Source organism: Magnolia sinica, chromosome 10 (genome assembly GCF_029962835.1).
Source record: "Magnolia sinica isolate HGM2019 chromosome 10, MsV1, whole genome shotgun sequence".
Classification (NCBI taxonomy): Eukaryota; Viridiplantae; Streptophyta; class Magnoliopsida; order Magnoliales; family Magnoliaceae; genus Magnolia; species Magnolia sinica.
The window spans coordinates 13,119,764-13,138,479 of record NC_080582.1 but is presented as its reverse complement, the minus strand read 5'-3'; the positions used below and the strand labels follow the sequence as shown (position 1 = coordinate 13,138,479).

The window sequence follows — 18,716 nt, the reverse complement described above, 5'->3', positions numbered from 1 at the left end:
AGGAAAGAAAGAAAGAAAATAAAATATAAAAAATAAAAAATCCAAGTAACTCACCATGATGCAGAGTTCATGCAAGTTAGGAGAGCTTCTACATAAGCAAAGAGCCACCAATAAATCATCCAGATTTAGGAAATTTATGGTCAACGTCAGATTCTTTAGACAATTATATGTAGTTGGAAGTCTCTTTGGTACATAACCTGCAGCTAAAAACTATGATCCAATTCACAAAGAACAAGAACAAAAAAAAAGAAGAAGTTAGTTTGCCAACATTTTAAAACCCGGCCTGAACCAGATTGGAATTGCACCTGGCTCCTAACACCATAGTCGTAAAATTCAGTAACTCGACTCGAAACTCGGCCAAGTCAAGTCACGATTCAACAAGAATTTGAGCGAAGTTACGACTGCTCGCTGACATGGTTGACATGACTCAGCATGACTTGAGCCAAGTCACTCATGTTTGGCCTTCTTTTGGTCCTTTCATGCTAAGAATGCATCTGTGCCACATCGTACACCAACTGGGTTTTTTTAGAGTAGGAGATTTGAACCCTCACCCGTCTTAAAAAGGCTACAGACTCTGCCTATTAGTGAAGCATTTCATCTCTGACCATTTATAAGCTATTATTATATATTCTCATTAAAGTAATTATTAAATATCGACTTGAATCTACTTGAGTCAAGCCATTGAGTCGCAACCCAACTGGATGTCTAATATTTGGGTCGAGTTTTCAGGTTTTTGAGCTATGACCAAAACTGGCTGGGTCAGTTAAGCGGATTAGATGGGTTTACTTCTAAAAGAATACAAATACACCACTATAAGCTCCAATGCACCTCTACCTCTACTTGAAAATCTAATGCTCTAACCACTATGCTAACAACAGAATTCGGGTATATCTCTTATTTTAGATTAAACGAATATTTCGCCAAAATGGGTCTGATAATTGGTTGGACCAGTTGGAAACAGACGGCTAAGATGCCTTATGGGAGAAAGGATAATCATGTTGGAATAATTGAGATTTCAAATATATATTAACATTAACAAATACATTATCTTAAAAAATGTCTTCAAATCATTTTTAAAATTGATTTCAGTTACCAATTGAAGAGGGTCATTTCTCAAATGAGAGAAAATGTGGTTTTATAAACATGGGATTGGAGATACCATAAAACTATGAGACAAAGGCAAAGTCCCACAACAATTTATTTTATTTTTTTTAAAGGAAAGAGTGGAATGCCATTGCGATCAATGGTCTCGCAAACTGGTCATGATCTTGAGTTTTCGGGACAAAACTGGCCAACAAAAGTAGCACTTTCCCCGTTTAATCATGATTTGAAGTTTTAAAGCAATTTAATAACAACCAAGAAATTAGTTACCTGTAGAAGAAAACAACAACCAAGAAATTCGTTACCTGTAGAAGAAAACCTTCAAGAGAGAGCCGCTTTACACCATGTAGCCATCCAAGAACCTTGATCAAATTGGACTCCTTGCTTTTCTTGTAATTATTTGATGATGTCATTTGAATGCGTGCAGTTGCTACAAGTGGGATATTTTCAAAACAGAGATATTTTAATTTACCACTGATATCAAAGAACAGGAGCTTGGGGCCTCGAATTTTAAGACGAGTGAGACCGTCAAACTCCCTCAGTGTCAATGCCACAAGAAAAGGGAATTTAGAAATCAAGTCTTCGAATGAGTTGTCAATGGTAACGTTTTGAAGATGTAGGATCTTGAGACTAGGAAAGCCTTCGAACTTGCTAGGCGGTTTGAAGATGCAACGGGATAACTTCAGTTGAATAAGGTTTTTGTAGTGGAATAGACAAGAAGGCACCTTATACTGCTCGCCTGGCAAAAGATCGAGCGTGAAACTCTTCACACCATGACCTGATAGGAGAAGTATCCATCGATCGATGGCGGGGCAGCTTTCTAGGTAATTTTGGCACTTGAACTCATGAACTGGACCTCTATGTAGTAAGAGAACTTGATCAATAGCATTCACGAGCTTAGAGTTCACAAGCTCAAGCTCATCTAAATCTGAATAATCATCGACTGAAGATGGTACACTTCGCTTGTCAAATGTCAGATGTGGAATTGTGGCCCATTTGTACCTCCAGTTACGCGATAAGATGCTTGTCCTCACTGCATCTCTCAAAGGCAAGCACATGAGAATGACATCAATGACATTTGGTGGAAGGTGGCTGATCATATCCAAGTTTCGAAATTGGACTCGGTCCATCTCCATCATGTGTTGAGGATTTGATGCCTCCATGCCTGTCCCACAATGCAATCAAATTTATAAAATCCACTAATGCAGGGAAAAAGAGAGATAATAAATTCTATATAGGTTTGTTAGAATACATTGTGTTGTATGATTGTATCCGATAATGCTAAATGTATTCTATCAAAACTCACTCTTTTAAGTTTAAACATAAAGCCAATCCAAAACACATGCGGTCCATACGACAACGAATATTGTAAAATCATGCTTAAAACCTCTAAATTCATATGGAGTGGCTCACCTGAGTTTTGGAATTACTTGGACTTTGGAAAGTCACACATCCCCATTGAGGTGTGTGAGATGAATGGATTGTATGTCATAAATATACTACTGTGGGCCCCATATAATGTGGAAGATTTTATTAATGGAGGGCATTCCCATCCCATCTATTGCCTGTGGTGTAGCCCACCTGATTTTTTGGGTGTCTCAGATGAATGAATTGGATGTCATAAATACACTATGTACTGTGGCCCCACACGTTATGTGGAAAGTTTTAATGGTGGGCATTCCCATCCCTTTGTTGATTGTGTTGTGGCTCACCTGATGTTTTAGGCACAAGGCCAAGCATGGGTGGCAAACCTGATGTATGGGAAGGATCTCATGCACATAAAGCATTTCTCCCCTGCGTTTCTCCTCTACAACACCTATTGCATTGTTGTATACAAGGGGTACAACACTTGAGCTCTGTGGGGCCCACCATGTTGTTGTTTTACATCCACTTTGCCCATCAAGTGCATACCCTCATTTTTCATCGTACATCACACTCAACCATAGGAAACAATGTAAAATCATGCCTGGAAACTTGACGCTCATACCATGTGGCCTCCTTGAGTAAATTAATTAAGCTGATTTTTGAAATGTCTCTTGATATTCGGAAGGCGGACCCGACGAGTAAGTCAGGAAAAATATACAAATCATGGTGGGCCCCACCACAAACCTACAGTTGGTGGTGTATGCTTCGATTCTCATTATGATATGGCCTACCTGAGTTGTGGATCAGGCTGGTATGACCATAAGGCCTAACATCGATTTGTGCATCTAATCCACAATGTGGGTGTGAAAAACACAGCACAGTAGGCCCCACAGAACTTGGGTGTTGTACCCACTGCAAAGAATAGGTTTTGTAGAGGATTCTGATCCATGCTGCATGTTGTTTCCAAGCATGGCTAATGCACACTATAGACCACCACCTTTCTGGTCACAGAAGAAACTTTCATGCAGCTGGAACTGAAAAATCACAGAAGCTGCATAATATTATTATCATAGTTTAATAACATGAAAACTCAACTCTTCTTGAAGCTCAATCAACTCAAAATTACAAGCTATGTTTCTCAAGAACTAATACATTTTTTCGGAGGTTTTAGAATAATTTAGTATTTAAAAATTATTAATATATAAATAATGCCGAGTTGTGACAAGTTTGAGTTGACTTTTTCTTTTTCAAGCAAGTCATAGTTTGACCAAGTTGGGTATCATAGTTAGCAACACAGCATACAGTAAAAAAATGTTATAGGGGAATGTGTGTGTGTGTGTGTTATACAAGGAGAAATGCTCATACACTAGTTATATGTACAATTATGTGGAGTGTGGGGCAAGGTGTTCCATATCTGTTACAATACGTTTGTAAAGGCGGATATGTATAGGTAACGGCCATAACCGTTACACAATACAGGGGTGAAATGGGACAATTGGTTTTTTGGGACCGTATCTTTTGTTACGATGGCCGTAAATGTCGTTACGGGACACAACAACTATTTCCCCCATAACGATCGAAAAACGACAACTTTTTTCCTATTTAAATTCATTTTTCTCATCATTTTTTTTTCTTCACATTTCTCATTCCAAAAACTCTTCTAAATCATTTTATAATATATTTTGAGCAATCTTAGTATAGTTTTTAAGATTAAAACCACAGATTGAAGTGATCTTTACGAATAGAAGCTCTAAAAGTTTTTTGTTTTCAAAATTTTGAAAATGTAGTATATATGCCTTTTTTCTGAGTTCTAGTTCTAATACTCGATTGTGATGTCTAAACATTAGAGACATATAATCATGTTCATAAATTTTCCAGACAGCCCGATATAATACTCTCACTAAAGAGTGGACATTATCATAAACATGTTCAAAACAAAAAAATAAAATAAAATGAATACACACACACACACACACACACACACACACACACACTATTCTAAATTTTCTAGATATTTTTTTTCAGAAATTTCAAGGCAAAAGAAAATTTTCAATTATTATTTAGGTCGTAATGGTCGTTACACCCTCGTATTGGCTATTACAGCCTAAACACGTATCAGTATATGTGATAATCATTACGGCCACCGTTACCGATACAAAATATCTTGGTGTGGGGTCCACTGTGGTGTCTGTATGACATCTCAGCCATCCAATAAGCTTGTCCATCAAGAAAATAGGATACCCCAAAAATCAGGTCAATCCAACATTAGGTAAGGCACATCATAAAAAAGCATGAAAAACCACCCTTAAAACTACACACTCAGGTGGGACATTCCATTTTCATGGTTGTACAAGCTTGGGTTGGCTTTGGCCCGGATTTTTAACTGTTACAGCCGGGTTTGGTTGGCCGGAGCCTATTCAAAATTTTGATTTTGCCCCGCCCAAACCCGATTGACAGCCCTAAATGCTAACAAGGTCATGATAATGTGGCTTTTTGCCAAGTTTCAGTGAAATCTGGTGGAGTTGAGTCAACTCGGGCAAATCAACTCAACTTTTTGAAGTTTTTATACTATTATTTATGACAGAGCCTTCCTCCAAAGTCCAAAGGGGAATGATAATGTAGGACTGTCCACCTATTGGGCACAACTGCTGATATCCCATGGCATCATGGCTGTCCTTAGTTTGCCTACTTGGGCCATCTAGGTGGGGCCCAATCAGATGGAGAGCTAGCCTGATTCACCATCCCCTGCCACAGTGCGGTCAAAGAGACTCTATCACTATGGGATATAAGCACATCTATCATTCGATGGAGGCATATGATGGTTGGATGGGCCTGATATTTGGGCGGTCCAAATTTTATGGTAGGGCAAACCCTGATGAACGGCTTGGATGCCATGCACACACCAGTGTGGGCCCCACCCTACAAAGGCTTGCAGAAGAACTGGCCTCTTACATTTTGCTTGAATTAGAAAATATTTTACACACTATAAATCATACATGTACCCCAATCCATAACATTAGTATTATGGACACATCCAAACTGGAGCATGGCTCAAAAACTAAACACATTGGATGATCTTAACCATCCGATTTAACTTTACTGAATTTGGATCATCCCCATTTCCTTTATACCTCTATTTGACGGTTCAGATCATCTGACAACTCTGAACTCTTGGGCTATGCTTCATCCACAATGGGGCCCAGATTCTAGATTGGCTACATGGACGAGCATGTTTGCATCATAGGTGTGGTAAACTCACCCCCACAAACCTCTACACAAGGCCAGTGTCCCATAGCTTAGATTGAAATGAATCGACTCAGATTGAAAACTCGATTCTACCGAGTTATTCAGCAACACTCAGTTTAGTAGCCAAGATCGAGGGAACCGGATTTTTAAGAACGCCGCTTGGGTGGATCCCTGAATGTGGGGCCCACATTGTATATCTATGCCGTCCATCCGTTTTGCGAGCTCCTTTTAGGGAATGGGCTAAAAAATGAAGTAGATCCAAATCTCAGGTGGACCATACCACAGGAAACAGTGGTGATTGACCATTAAAAATTTCTTGTGGGCCACGAATGATTTTGATGAAGCTGATATTTTTATTTTTCATTCACACAGGTCTGTGTAATCTTATCAACAGGTTGGATAGGAAATAAACATTACGGTAGGCCCTACGAAGTTTTTAATGGTGAGCGTTTAATCACCACCTTTCCTTTTGTTATGGTCTACCTGAGACTTGGATCTGCTACGTTTTTGGCCCATGCCCTAAAATGATCTGGAAAAACGGATGAACGGCGTGGATATACAACACATACATCAAGGTGGGCTCCACAGGGGTCCACCGAATCCGTGCCCCATTTTTGGGGCTGCAAGGAGTGTGGCCCACCTGACGTAAATCTCGGATCTCCACACGTGTCTCACAGCAACGCTGAACTCGTCTTCCTCATCTTCTCCTCTGTTGCAGCGGAGACTCGCTTATGTTGAAAGGGGAGTTATTTGATAGAGTTATTTGATACTCGGCAGAGTAGCACTCTTATACTCGGGAAGTAAGGAATTGTACGTGTGAACATCAAAAACTCAAATTGAACCGCTTATATTGTTTAAGCACAGTTTCACTAAACTCTAGATCCAAAATTAGATTGGTTGGAAAATCCTACCGTCTGCTTTGTGGACATTTTTTTTTATTGAATAAGATAAGTGGATTTCTTTCATTTCAACCGTCCAAAGGACGCTCATAAATCGGATATTCAAATAAACAAATAAGCTTATATTTTAGTTCATAGTGCAACTCAATTTGATTAAAATAATTTAGATGGCTCAATTTAAATTAACTTCGTGAAATTTATGCAATTTGTATATGCGTGCGTATCATGCATCACATTCTGCCAGAGTATCGAAAGTTTTTCTCTATGGGAAATCATCCTCCCGCCAGGAAGCGGATTGGCTGGTGTACCTCACACCAGCTATATAGCCGTTGAATCGACGTCAGCAAGTTTTTTGGGTCTGATCACGAAGCATGTGTTATATCTAAACTGTCCATCCATTTGGCTAGCCAGTCTCAAGGCTTGAGATGAAAAACAAGAATATATAACTATTAAGTGGACCACACTATAGTGGGAGATTGAACGTCTACCATTGAAACCATTTTTGAGGTTATGAAAGTTTTGGATCAATATAAAATTTTTTTCCCCCTTCATTCGGGTATTTGTGACCTTATGAATAGATTGGATGTAAAATAAACGAGTCCGGATCCTCTGTTATCAGGTCAACAGAGAATTCCTGATACCCAAATTCGCATTGGTCCGCGTCACCACTCACTAAAAAAATAAAATATATATAAAACAGCTTCAGACGCCAAACCATTAGCGTAACAGGAATTCCCTATTGACCCGATAACAGAGGATCCCGACTCAAAATAAACGTTAGGGTGGGCCTTAAAAACTGTTTAACAGTGAAAATTATTATCTCCGCTGCTATCGATGGTGTGGTCCAGATGATCCTTGGATATGATTAAGTTTTTGGATAATATTCTAAAATGAAATCTAAAAATAGATGAACGGTGTAGATATAATAAATACGTCACTGTGGGTCCATGTAACTTTGATCTCTGTTGAACCGTTCGTACAACTCGGAGCTCGAGGAGCGTCAGTGCTCGTCTTCGCGCGACACGTACTTACGGCAGCTATATAGCTGGTGTGAGGTACACCAGCCAATCCGCTTCCCTCCCGCCAACGCAGATTTCGCGAACGGCTTTCGCATGAAGTTCCTGCGACAGGAAGCTAGGTGGGGCCGATCCTCTTCTTTGTGAGAAATCCACCCCCTCCATCCGTTTTCCCAAATCATATTAATAAATGAAGCGAAAAATTGATGCAAATACAAACTCAAGTGGGCCACACGAGAGAGAATTGATCTTCTACCGTTGAAATATGAGAGGCGCCACATAAGTTTTGAATCAATATAATTTTTAATTTTTCAGTTCATCCTAGTAGTAATGACCTTATGAATGGTATAGATGTTATATAAAATTCACGTTGGATCCGGGGAGGTTTCAACAGTAAGAATTTACCTACACAATTTTTCCTTACTTGTGGCTAACTTTAGTTTTTAATTTAGATCATTTTTAGTCCCTTCTCCTAAATTGATCTTTCAAAACTGATGGACGCGGTGGATTGGCTATAAACAGCACGGTGGGCCCCAGCTTGTTTACAGGCGCACGAAATTCGTAGGAAAGGCTTGCCCAGGGAATCTGCGCCTGCTACCGCCGCACTCTACCAGGACTACTGCCAGACAGGATTAGAGTAGCCTTCAAGGGTATCATAATATAAGATACTGAGGCAGCGTACGCATAGGCGCGATGAATTGCGTGGTCTGGCATATGCCACCGACCTCTGTATTGGGTTTACGTCACCAAGTCTTGTGAACCCCACCATGCTGTATGAGTCATATCCACACCGTTTATGCCTTTTATAAAATCATTTTAAGTCATAACCCAAAATTTTAAAAAGATCCTAAGCTCAAGTGGACTACACCTCATAAAGCAATTGAAATTGATAATGTACTATTGAAGATTTCCAAAGGGTTACAAAGTTTTGGGTCAATCTGATATTTGTCTTTACCTTTTAGATGGTCCGTGTGACCGTGGTCACACGAATAGGTTGGATGATAAATAAACATAATGGTGAGCTCTAAGAAGGCTCCAACGGTGGGAATCTTGTCCGCAGTAGCCCACCTCAGCTTTGGATGTCTTTTTGGCTTGCGAATGATGAAATGGATGGACGGATAGTTTTGATACTGACGGAAAGATGGGCATGATGAGGTCGAGCAGAGTCTTCTTGGAAAGGATATCTATTCCGAATTAAAAAACAAATCAACCAAACTTCCCTCGACTCCTCGTGCAGAAATTACCTTAGATCCAAGAGAAAAATAAAATAGAAAAAATTCTAAAAAAATCGAAATAAAAATATCATGGATGAAAAACACGCTGACACCCTCTTAAATAATAATATAAACCTTGCAAAGAAGTTTCGGAATTAAATTATACTTAAAACTTATAGAATTTGTGACTTACTATAAATAGTAAACTTACTATTTATACTGTCATGATTTCCACTAGTGCTCAAGGTTTTTGGCAAAAAATAGCAAGTGTACTATTTGGCTCAACTTGTCATTCTGCTATTTATTCTGGTGTGTACGTGTACCCACACTAGCTATATCGCTGTTGTGTACACCAGCCAAACCCTTCCCTCATTTTTGTGCTCATGATCAAATGATCTCTCCAAATGGATGGATGGTGTCGATATGACATGTATATCATAGCGGGGCCCACAAAACTTGGTGTCATGAACACACGTCACCCACGCAATCCATTCCCATGTGTGTTACAGTTACATGGGACCCACCTTGATGATGTGTTGTATATATATCCATGCCTTATCCATACGTTTCTCCAGCCAATTTTAAGATGGATCCAAATCTTAGGGGGACACACCAAAGAAAACAATGGTGATTGGGTCCTCGCCATTTAAAAAATAAAGAGGTTGCCGTCTGACGGTTTTCTTAATGTTTATTCCCCATCCAACTTGTTGATAATGTCAAGAATAGGTGGACTAAGGGAAAAATATAAAGATTGGCTTGATCCAAAACTTGTACGGCCCAAATAGTTCTCAATGGTTATTCATTAATGTTTCCGACGGTACGGTCTAGCTTAGATGAATCCTATTAAGCTTTGGGATCCAGGTGGGAGAAAGCTCAACACCGACGGCTAAAAACCGTCGGCAATAACCTTCCCCGACGGCTGGAAGCCATCGCAAGGTCTATCGGTAAAGGATGTGTCGGCATTACTCGCCGACGGATTAAAGCCGTCGGCCTTTCCGACGTCTAAGGCCAACCGTCAGCATTTTCGACGGTTTTAGCCGTCAGCAATCCTCATTAAATTAAAATTAAAAATTAATTAAATTTGGATGATATATTTGATTTTAATTTCTTCATTTTCTATCGTGTAGACTTGCCTTCTCAAATAGGTTGGTTTGTTTAGAGCTTTGGAGAAATGGGTATATCTAGTTTTAGATGTGTGCATTGATTGCCTAATCAACACGCATCCAAAACCCGATATACTCATTTCTCCAAAACCCTAAACGAACCAACCTATTTGAAAAGGTTAAAGTCTACGTAATAGAAAAGGAAGAAATCAAAATCAAATATACCATCCAAATTTCAAATAAATACATGAGCATCAAAGAACTGGATTACTCTCCTGCTCAAGGCAATTCAATTCAATACTGCATCTAAACACCAGCCAAACTACTCTCCTGAATTTGATTTGTGTGCCCACCCGAGCAGGGACTTTGTCGGAGGCACTCCCCCCTAAAAATCAAACTACTCTTGGACAGCAATGCATGTGAAAATGTACTAAAGCTAGTTTAATGGGGTCCAACATGTAGCACCCCAGATAAATGATTCAAATACACGTCCCAAAGATGAGATCTCAAGCAAAATATCAAAAATATTCAAATAAAAAAGAAGAGACTTTAAAGGAAAATACTCCTTTCTACAACTAGTGCCACTCAGGATTAGGTGCCACTGTGTACTTGTGCTTTCCTGGTTTTCCTAGGAGCCAGTTGCATTTCAGGTTGCAACATCACACTCAACCATAAAAAGACATGTGAATCAATCCCATTTTATTCTAGGAGAGAACATTGAAACACGACTTACAACGAGCAGTATCATACATTGATAAAGTACTGTTGAAGCAAGCAATCATTCACTACACCAAACATTTCATAGAAGTACAAGTTCAAAAACACCCGCAAATGATTCATACATACCTTATTATAACAATCAAATACCATAGCATTAGTCAAGTGATGAAAAATTGAAAATGGAAGTCAATGATATGCATACCAAGCAAACAGCTAATCATTAGGTACCCCTACACATGAAAGGTCATGCTCAAGCAGTTTACCAAAAAAAATCGTAGGGAAGTCAACGATATGGATACCACGATGATTCACAAGCCAGCACAAGCAAGCCCCACACTGCACCTTAGGGCATGTTTGGATCGCAGGCCCAAAATGTACTGCATTGTTTTATTTTAAAATAATACATTAACACGCATTTGAATTTGAATTGATATCAGCCATACACGCGCCGCCCGTGTACGTCGCCGAACCAGAAAATGAAAGCCACGCGTCTCTGTGCAGTTGTCTCTTCACATCCTGCAGTGCAACGCCTTCATTGCGTTGCACCGCCTTCGAAAAAAAAAAAAAAAACTCTCTGGTGTTTCGAGAGACCATAGCGCAGCGCGTTTCTGCGCTCTCATTCTTCTTCTCCGTTCGTCTTCACCTCTGTGAGAGAGGAGATCGTTCCTCTCCGACAATATCTGGGACGTCTGCCTGGATATTCACCTTAGCGTCTTTGGCTACGACGAAGATGAGATGAATGTAGACGCTGCTTCATCCTGCCAAAAATCGATCATTCTTTTCCCCAATACAGATCATTCTAATAGATTCTGTAAGACCAGGTAGTGTATTTTTTATCGATTGATTGAACACTGTTTCCTGTAACCTGGTCCACTTTAGATGCCGGATATACCTCATTTTGGGTGTCATACAGTATATTGATCTGTATAAGTGGATGGACGGTTTGGATGAAACACATACATTGTGGTGGGGCCCTCAGAGCATCGAACACCATCCATTAGGAGGTGTCAGGTTTTAGTAGCCAATCCGTGGTCCATAGCAAGTATTGTATGTGGTCCGTGTTATAGACACTTTCTCACTACGGAGTCTGATCCTTCAACAAACAATGAATTAGGTATATCCGCTGATTACATTTCCAAACCCACTTCATACCAAACATTCTGCTTATCAATGATAAGACTCATCGATACAGTCTACAATGTCCGGAGTACACGTGTCGTACAGTAATACAATGCAATACAGCCCTATACGCGAATCCAAACACGCCCTATGGCTGTAGATGAGAAACAACCTCTAGAAAAAGAAAAGGAAAATTAGTAAAGATAAAAGAAAGCTGTTGATGAAAGCAGTACCATACTTTGGCTGCGTCACCAAAAAGCATTTGCAATATTGGGTTCACTATGTGACCAACTCCAACCAAAAACAGAAAACGAAGGGATTAGTCTTACTTCGAAAAAAGAGGTGGGGACACCCTGTGTCTTTGAATTATAAAAATAAAAATTTTAAAAAAAAAAAAAAAGAAAAAAAGAAAAAAGGAGGAGAAGAAGAAGAAGAAGAAGAAGAAAACAGAAAAGGAAGGTAACCAAAATGTGACTTGCCATTACCAGCCCATTCTCACTTCAAATATCAAAGACAAAACCTTCATCGGAAGAGAAATGAACGTAACCAATATGAGAACTGAAGGTCACCGAACTTCATGGAGATGGAGAGGCTTCTATTTAATAATCTTGATTGTCCATTTTATATGGAGAGGCTTCTATTTAAAAAATAAGCTCAAGAGGATCATTTCCATTGTTTAGATGATTTTTATCAAATCTAAATGCAAACTAATGACCCACCCAAAAATTGCCATGTCTAAGCTATCAATTGTGTGCAATGATCAAACACCATTTTATGGAACTAGCAGACATTAAAAAATGGAACATGAAATCAAAGATACAAGCAGACTCTTGTGAACTTACCTCCAGTGGTTTTATCATCCCTGGTAAAAGTCATCGTAAAAGCGCCACCCAAACATCAACATGGACCCCAAATTGCATTCAGTTATACACTTGAACAGGGCCAAATTTCCACATCAAGCAACAGTTGCATACATATAATACAAAAGTACAAAAGTATCACCTTCAACGTGTGCGTGCATTTGGCCTCAACCGCTGTAGCAGACCATGACTGTCAAACAAGTTTCCTCACCAAAAATTCAGATCACAAACCATCATGGCATGTGTCCAATTTTTGTGGAAGCACAAAGTAAATGACTGATACACATTGTCCACAAGATGACCAACTTGTATACAAAATCCCAATTACTGAAAATCTAAAAACCCAATGTAATCCACATAAAAATCAAAATTGAAATAAGATTTCAAATTGAAGTAAATCTATTACCTGTTGCACATCTCTCCGACTGTAAGTTTGAAGATTCCTTCTCTATTGGGCTTTGTTGCTACCATGTCTAATGGTGAAGAAAGAGAAAATGGTAAAAATCAATAGTACAAAAGAAAAAAAATGTGTCAGGGAAAATCCGAACACCAAGAACATATCGAACTCAAGATACCATATAATTTCCACAGACCACATCTTCAGAAGCTTTATTTCTTCAAAAAGGTTACAAGTATCATTTAAAAGCATTGCCAATCTAAGAAATGGACACTTAGCTTATTGCTAAGAATATGAAAATTGCAGGCAATGCTGACAGATGGTGATTGAGAAGCTTTTGACCAATCAGGTATGTGATTACTGATGAAACACGACAAAGTCTCATACACTTGTGCGCAGATAACCTGGTCAAACAATTTCCAAAAAAAGTATATACAGAACAACTCAGATAACAATGATGATGTACAGAGATCCAAACAAAACAGATCTGAACCCGAATAAAAAGTTCAAAGCAACAACGCATGGTAAGAAAGAAAAGTCTAAACATGCACAACTACATTTATTATGGAAGAAAAAAATGAGATCTGTTTTGAAAAAATCTAAAAAGAAAAGAAAGAAAGAAAAAGGATTCTATTGAAAATAATAATTTAAAAAAAAAAAACAAAAAAAACAAAAGAAATACAATTTCATCCCAAATCCCAATCAGATGCCCATGTCTAAAAAAGAAAAGAAAGAAAAGAAAAAAATAGAAATGTTGGATAGAAAAAAAAATAAAAATAAATCAGAGAATCTTAAGAGTGTGTACAATAGTGTGGTCATGGATGGTGGTGGTGGATGGCTTCTAGGCATTGGGGTTGGAGGGGCAGCGATAACTGTGGTCGGATTTGATGCTCCTACAACTGAAATTGTTCGTCTGGCCTGTGGATTTGGAACTTGGGGCAGTGGCTAGAGTTGGGTTTCGTCACCAATGGCAGTTGGGGAATGCAGTTGTCAGAAATGGTGGAGTGGTTGTTAAGCTCACAGACGAAGATGGGTTTGGGACTTTGGAGCTGCAGTTGGAGAAGATAGGGGTTTGCAAGATGTTTAGGGGTTGATGTCGTGGGGAAGACGGGGTTTGCAGCGTGTTAGGGAGAGGGTTTGCTAGTTAGGGCTGCTACTAATGAAGAAGATTGGGGGGAGAGTGGGAGAGAGGGCGCGCAAGAAAAAAAAATCACTGCTCTTTTTTTTTCGCAGATTGGGGGAAACGGATCGGCTACTCACCCTGCCACTAGCCAATGGCTAGTGGTCGGTGCTCTGTGGGCCCCACCATGATGTGTGTGTTTCATCCATGCCGTCAACCCATTCTTCTAGATAATTTTATGGTATGATCCCAAAAATTAGTTTGATCCAAATCTCAAGTGGACCGCACAGTGTTGATTGAACTGCCACCATTAAAAACTTTTGGGGGCCACAAAAGTTTTGGATCAAGCTGATATATATTTTTTCCCTTCATCCAAGTCTGTATGACCTAATAAACAGGTTAGATGTCAAATAACCATTACAGTGGGCCCTAGGAAGTTTTTAATGGTGGAAATTCAATCACAACTGTTTTCCCATGGTGTGGTCTACCTGAGATTTAGATCTAAGTTTTGGGATCAACCCTAAATTTATCTTTCAAAATGGATGGACAGCATGGATAAAACAAATACATCATTATGGGGTCCACATAGCACCAACCATTAGCCACCTGTAGGTGGCAGCGTCACTAGCCGAACCGAAATCGGATTGGGTACTGAGTTACTCAGTAAGGTTCTATCGTACTAAGTAAACTTAGTTGGGCCCACATTGAATGTACGTTGTCTATCCACTCCGTCCATCCGTTTTCCCATCTAATTTAAGGGGATAAGATCAAGTGGATCATACCACAGGAAACAGTGGAGATAATGATTTCCACTGTTGAAACCTTTTTAGGCCCCACGGTGATGTTTATTTGTCATCCAACCTGTTCATGAGATCGTATAGACATGGATGAATGGAAAACACAAATATAACCTTGATCCAAAACCTCTTTGGCCTCAAAGAAATTTTCAACTACAGATGTTCAATTCACACTGTTCCTGTGGTGTGGTCCATTTGAGCATTGTATTTGCTTCAATATTGGGCCCAAGCCCTAAAATTATCTGGAAAAATGGATAGACAAAGTTGATAAAATATATAAATCATGGTGGATCTCACTGAGTTTACTTGATACGCTCAGAGTACTGAGTTATCTCACTACGCAATGCTCTTTCAGCCAATCTGTGATTTCCTACTAAAGCCATTCTTCGCTGAAAGTTCCTGTGTTGAAAATGTAGGTAGGGCCCACCATGGTGTTTGTGAGAAATCTACCCTAACATGGGACCAAAAATGAACCGGATCCGACACTCAAGTGGCCCGAACATGTGAGCGTTGAACATCCATAGTTGAAAATTCGTGGGGCCACAGAAGTTTTGAATCATTGTAATATTTTTGTTCTCAATTAATCACAGTAGGAATGATGTTATGAACCATATTGATGTTATTTAAACATTACTTTCAACCCCAGGGAGGTTTCAATGGTAGGAAATTCCCTACCCAACATTTCCTTTAGTGCACCCCACTTGAGTCTTGAATCATGCTCACTTTTGGTATCAAGTCGTAAAATGAGCTCACAAAATGGATGGATGGGGTAGATTTCTCAAAAATATCACCGTGGGCCCCACCCATGTTTCCAGCGTAGGAACTTGAGAACAATGGCTTTGGTAGGAAATTCGCGTGGAAAACACAAATATAACCTTGATCCAAAACCTCGTTCGCCCCCAAGAAATTTTCAACGATGTATGTGGTTTATCTATTCCGTCCATTAATTTTGAAAGTTTATTTTAAGGCATGAACCCAAACAGGAGGAAAATCAAAGGCCCAAGTGGACCACACCACAGATTAATGGTATACAATCTCCACAGTCTCCTATGGTGTGTGTTCATCCGAGTACTGGATTTGCCTAAATTTTAGGACCACAGACTAAAATGGGCTGAAAAAATGTATGGACGGTGTGGATATACATCACATCATCAAGGCAGGCCCCAAGGTTATGGTAACACCCACGACACCTACAAACAACGGTTTAAAGTTTTGGTTTTGCTGACGGATTTATTGTAATTCGCCGATGGCTTTTAGCCGTCAAAACCATCAGCGGGGAAACGACCACACAACTGTCAGCTTTGCTCTTTTTTTTGGTAGTGTCCCCAATGCCCGCTGGAACCGCACCCATAAGAGAATTCCCAGACATATTCAACAGCTGCAAGTTACAAGAAACAAAGGATGGTTTATTATTGTTTAGTCATAAAAGAACAATGCAAGCAACCAGGCTTGCACACAATAAAGCTGACCTAGTCTATTTTGATTCATAACTGTGTTTTTTATCCAAGCAAGAACTGAAGTAGACCTGCTTAGCCTTTAATGTGTTCTCTGAAAGGTGATGCAAGTCCTGAAGATGTAGAGAGAGTTCCCTTAAATGCTGATTCCAAAACCTCAATTACAGAGGATATTCCAGTAAGTTGCATCACAAACTTATGAAGCAAACCTAGCTTCATTTTCATTTCTTATACTCCAATAGTATCTATAAAAGATGTTATGGTAAGAACTCTTGACTTGCTGCAATCTGCTAAGCCAGTAGGCACCTATACATATAGCTACATGTGCCAGCCTGAAAAGTGTCAGGGATTAAAGTAGTGCACCATGTGGACCCACCTCATAGATGAGCTAGGCAAAAATAGGCTGGACAACTCATTAAATGGGTCAAAATTATATGCTGAATGTGGACAGTTGGCAATTAGTTAGAACTGTCCAATGGTTTCATGCAAGGGCCCACCGGATGAGTTGACCGCTCTGATTTCTGTGCCAGGTCATCTGTCCAGTGGGGTCCATCTGATGCATGGCTCAGATGTCCACCACGCATGCCGGGACAGCATACATGTCATGTATAAATGCATCTACGGCTCCAGCATATCTAAAAATTACAAGATCATATTAGCAACTCTATGCTTCAAAAGGTAAGGCTATTTATATTTCAGGATACAAATTCCACAAAGAAGATCTGCTATGATATTTCTGGAAGTCTGCTTGCACCAGTCCTTCACGACCACTTAATCTAAAAGAAAAGCAAGAACAAGATCGCTTGACACAGCACTTTCATCCATACAAACATCTGTTACATTTATTGGTTTTGTCAAGGGAGCATGATATGTACTGAAATACATGAAAAAGCAAGGACAGTTGCACCAAAGAAAAGCATGTAAATTAGGGTCAGCATTTTCTTTTATAAAAGCAAATGAGATTCTGTGAAAACGATTGATGATTTTCTTTGAGGCACACTCGCTGAAGTGTGGAAGATCCGAGCCATCATCAGGTGAGAATGGGACCCACCATGAACATGGCCATGCTGAGAAATAGGCTCCTAGATTCACCATGTGGGATGGGTGAAATCCCACTACTGAGTGCGTGGGTGTGTGGCAGGTGCATGTTAAAATAAAATATATATATATATAAAAAAAAAAAACTTAGCCTTTATCTCATTTCCATCATACTCTTCAACTAAAGAAATTCTTCTGCCTCTAATGCCATTGTAAAAATATTGGTCATCTAATATTCAAATTTATAAAACTTGAGCATCATTTTTTATATTTTTATGAAATCACATACATAGTGATACTTGATGATGATTTGTTTGTTTTTACTATGAAATATAAGATTGTTTGTCTCTATGGGACCTTCAACTATTAACAATCTTGTAAATTTGTCCACTTTTGCATCTTTTGACTTATAAAACATGAGCTCCACCCAAGTCATAGCAATTGTTACAATTGCCATGGTCATCCCAATTGATGTGTGAACTATAGTTGTCAATTATATCATTTATGGTAAACTCATGACATGCCAAAATTCAGATTTGTATGTTTTATCTTAACTTTAGGCCTACTCTAACAGGGCCTATCAGCAGAATGATCTACTCTAACAGGGCCTATCATCTACACCAATGAACAAGGGGATAAGTGCAACCCAGCTTTTGATGGGCTCTACATAGCTAAGTTGCTATGTTAAGCTAGCCGATGTCCTTTAGGATAAGAGCCTCAACGAAATGCCACATGCTCCTAGCTACATGTGTACACCATGAAGCATTAGCCTACTGATCTACAAGGGTGATCTAGATACACTGCTGTCTAACACAAGCTGAAACCATCTTCGCAGTGGCCTTCTAGACACCCAAGGATAAATGTAAGACACTCCAAGGAAGATGAGTATATTATAAACTATGAAGATATGCAGTGTAAACTATTGTATTAGAATAACAAATTAAAGTTTTTGTCATCATGTAAACAAGCAAATAAACCAAGCATTAAAAAAAATAAAATAAAAACGCCATTTAATTCACAGAAAAAGGTGTCTTACACTTTCTTCTACAAACAAAAAACACAATGAATTGTTATACCCACAAGGGACAAGGAAATGTCTCAAGAGGTTAAAGAACATCTCATACAGGGAATATCAAAATGGGGAATACAAGTTGACAAGAAATGCATGAGCAGCTTCATGATTATCATGATTCATGCATTAGGAACTGTTTAACAAAGGGAAAGGTACAGTTCGTTGAATCATCAGCTCATAATGCAACGGGTTGCA

General features: G+C 39.2%; 2 protein-coding genes across 3 annotated transcripts in view; both read right to left on the bottom strand.

The window, feature by feature from the left end:
- The window catches only part of LOC131258013 (F-box/FBD/LRR-repeat protein At1g13570-like), a 47,557-nt gene that overhangs the window by 1,223 nt on the left and 27,618 nt on the right, over positions 1 to 18,716 (bottom strand). The window contains exons 1-3 of one of the 2 annotated variants that reach the window (XM_058259035.1): positions 6,353 to 6,452; positions 1,407 to 2,266; positions 55 to 210 (exon numbers count right to left, since the gene is read on the bottom strand). In XM_058259035.1, the coding sequence (XP_058115018.1) occupies positions 55 to 210; positions 1,407 to 2,264 (1,014 nt within the window). In that variant the 5' untranslated portion in view covers positions 2,265 to 2,266; positions 6,353 to 6,452. Of the gene's footprint in view, positions 1 to 54; positions 211 to 1,406; positions 2,267 to 6,352; positions 6,453 to 18,716 lie in introns of those variants that run through there. The other variant, XM_058259036.1, reaches the window with a different exon arrangement.
- LOC131258014 (F-box/FBD/LRR-repeat protein At1g13570-like) overlaps positions 1 to 18,716 on the bottom strand; it is a 55,627-nt gene that overhangs the window by 13,906 nt on the left and 23,005 nt on the right. The gene's annotated exons all lie outside the window — the stretch shown is intronic.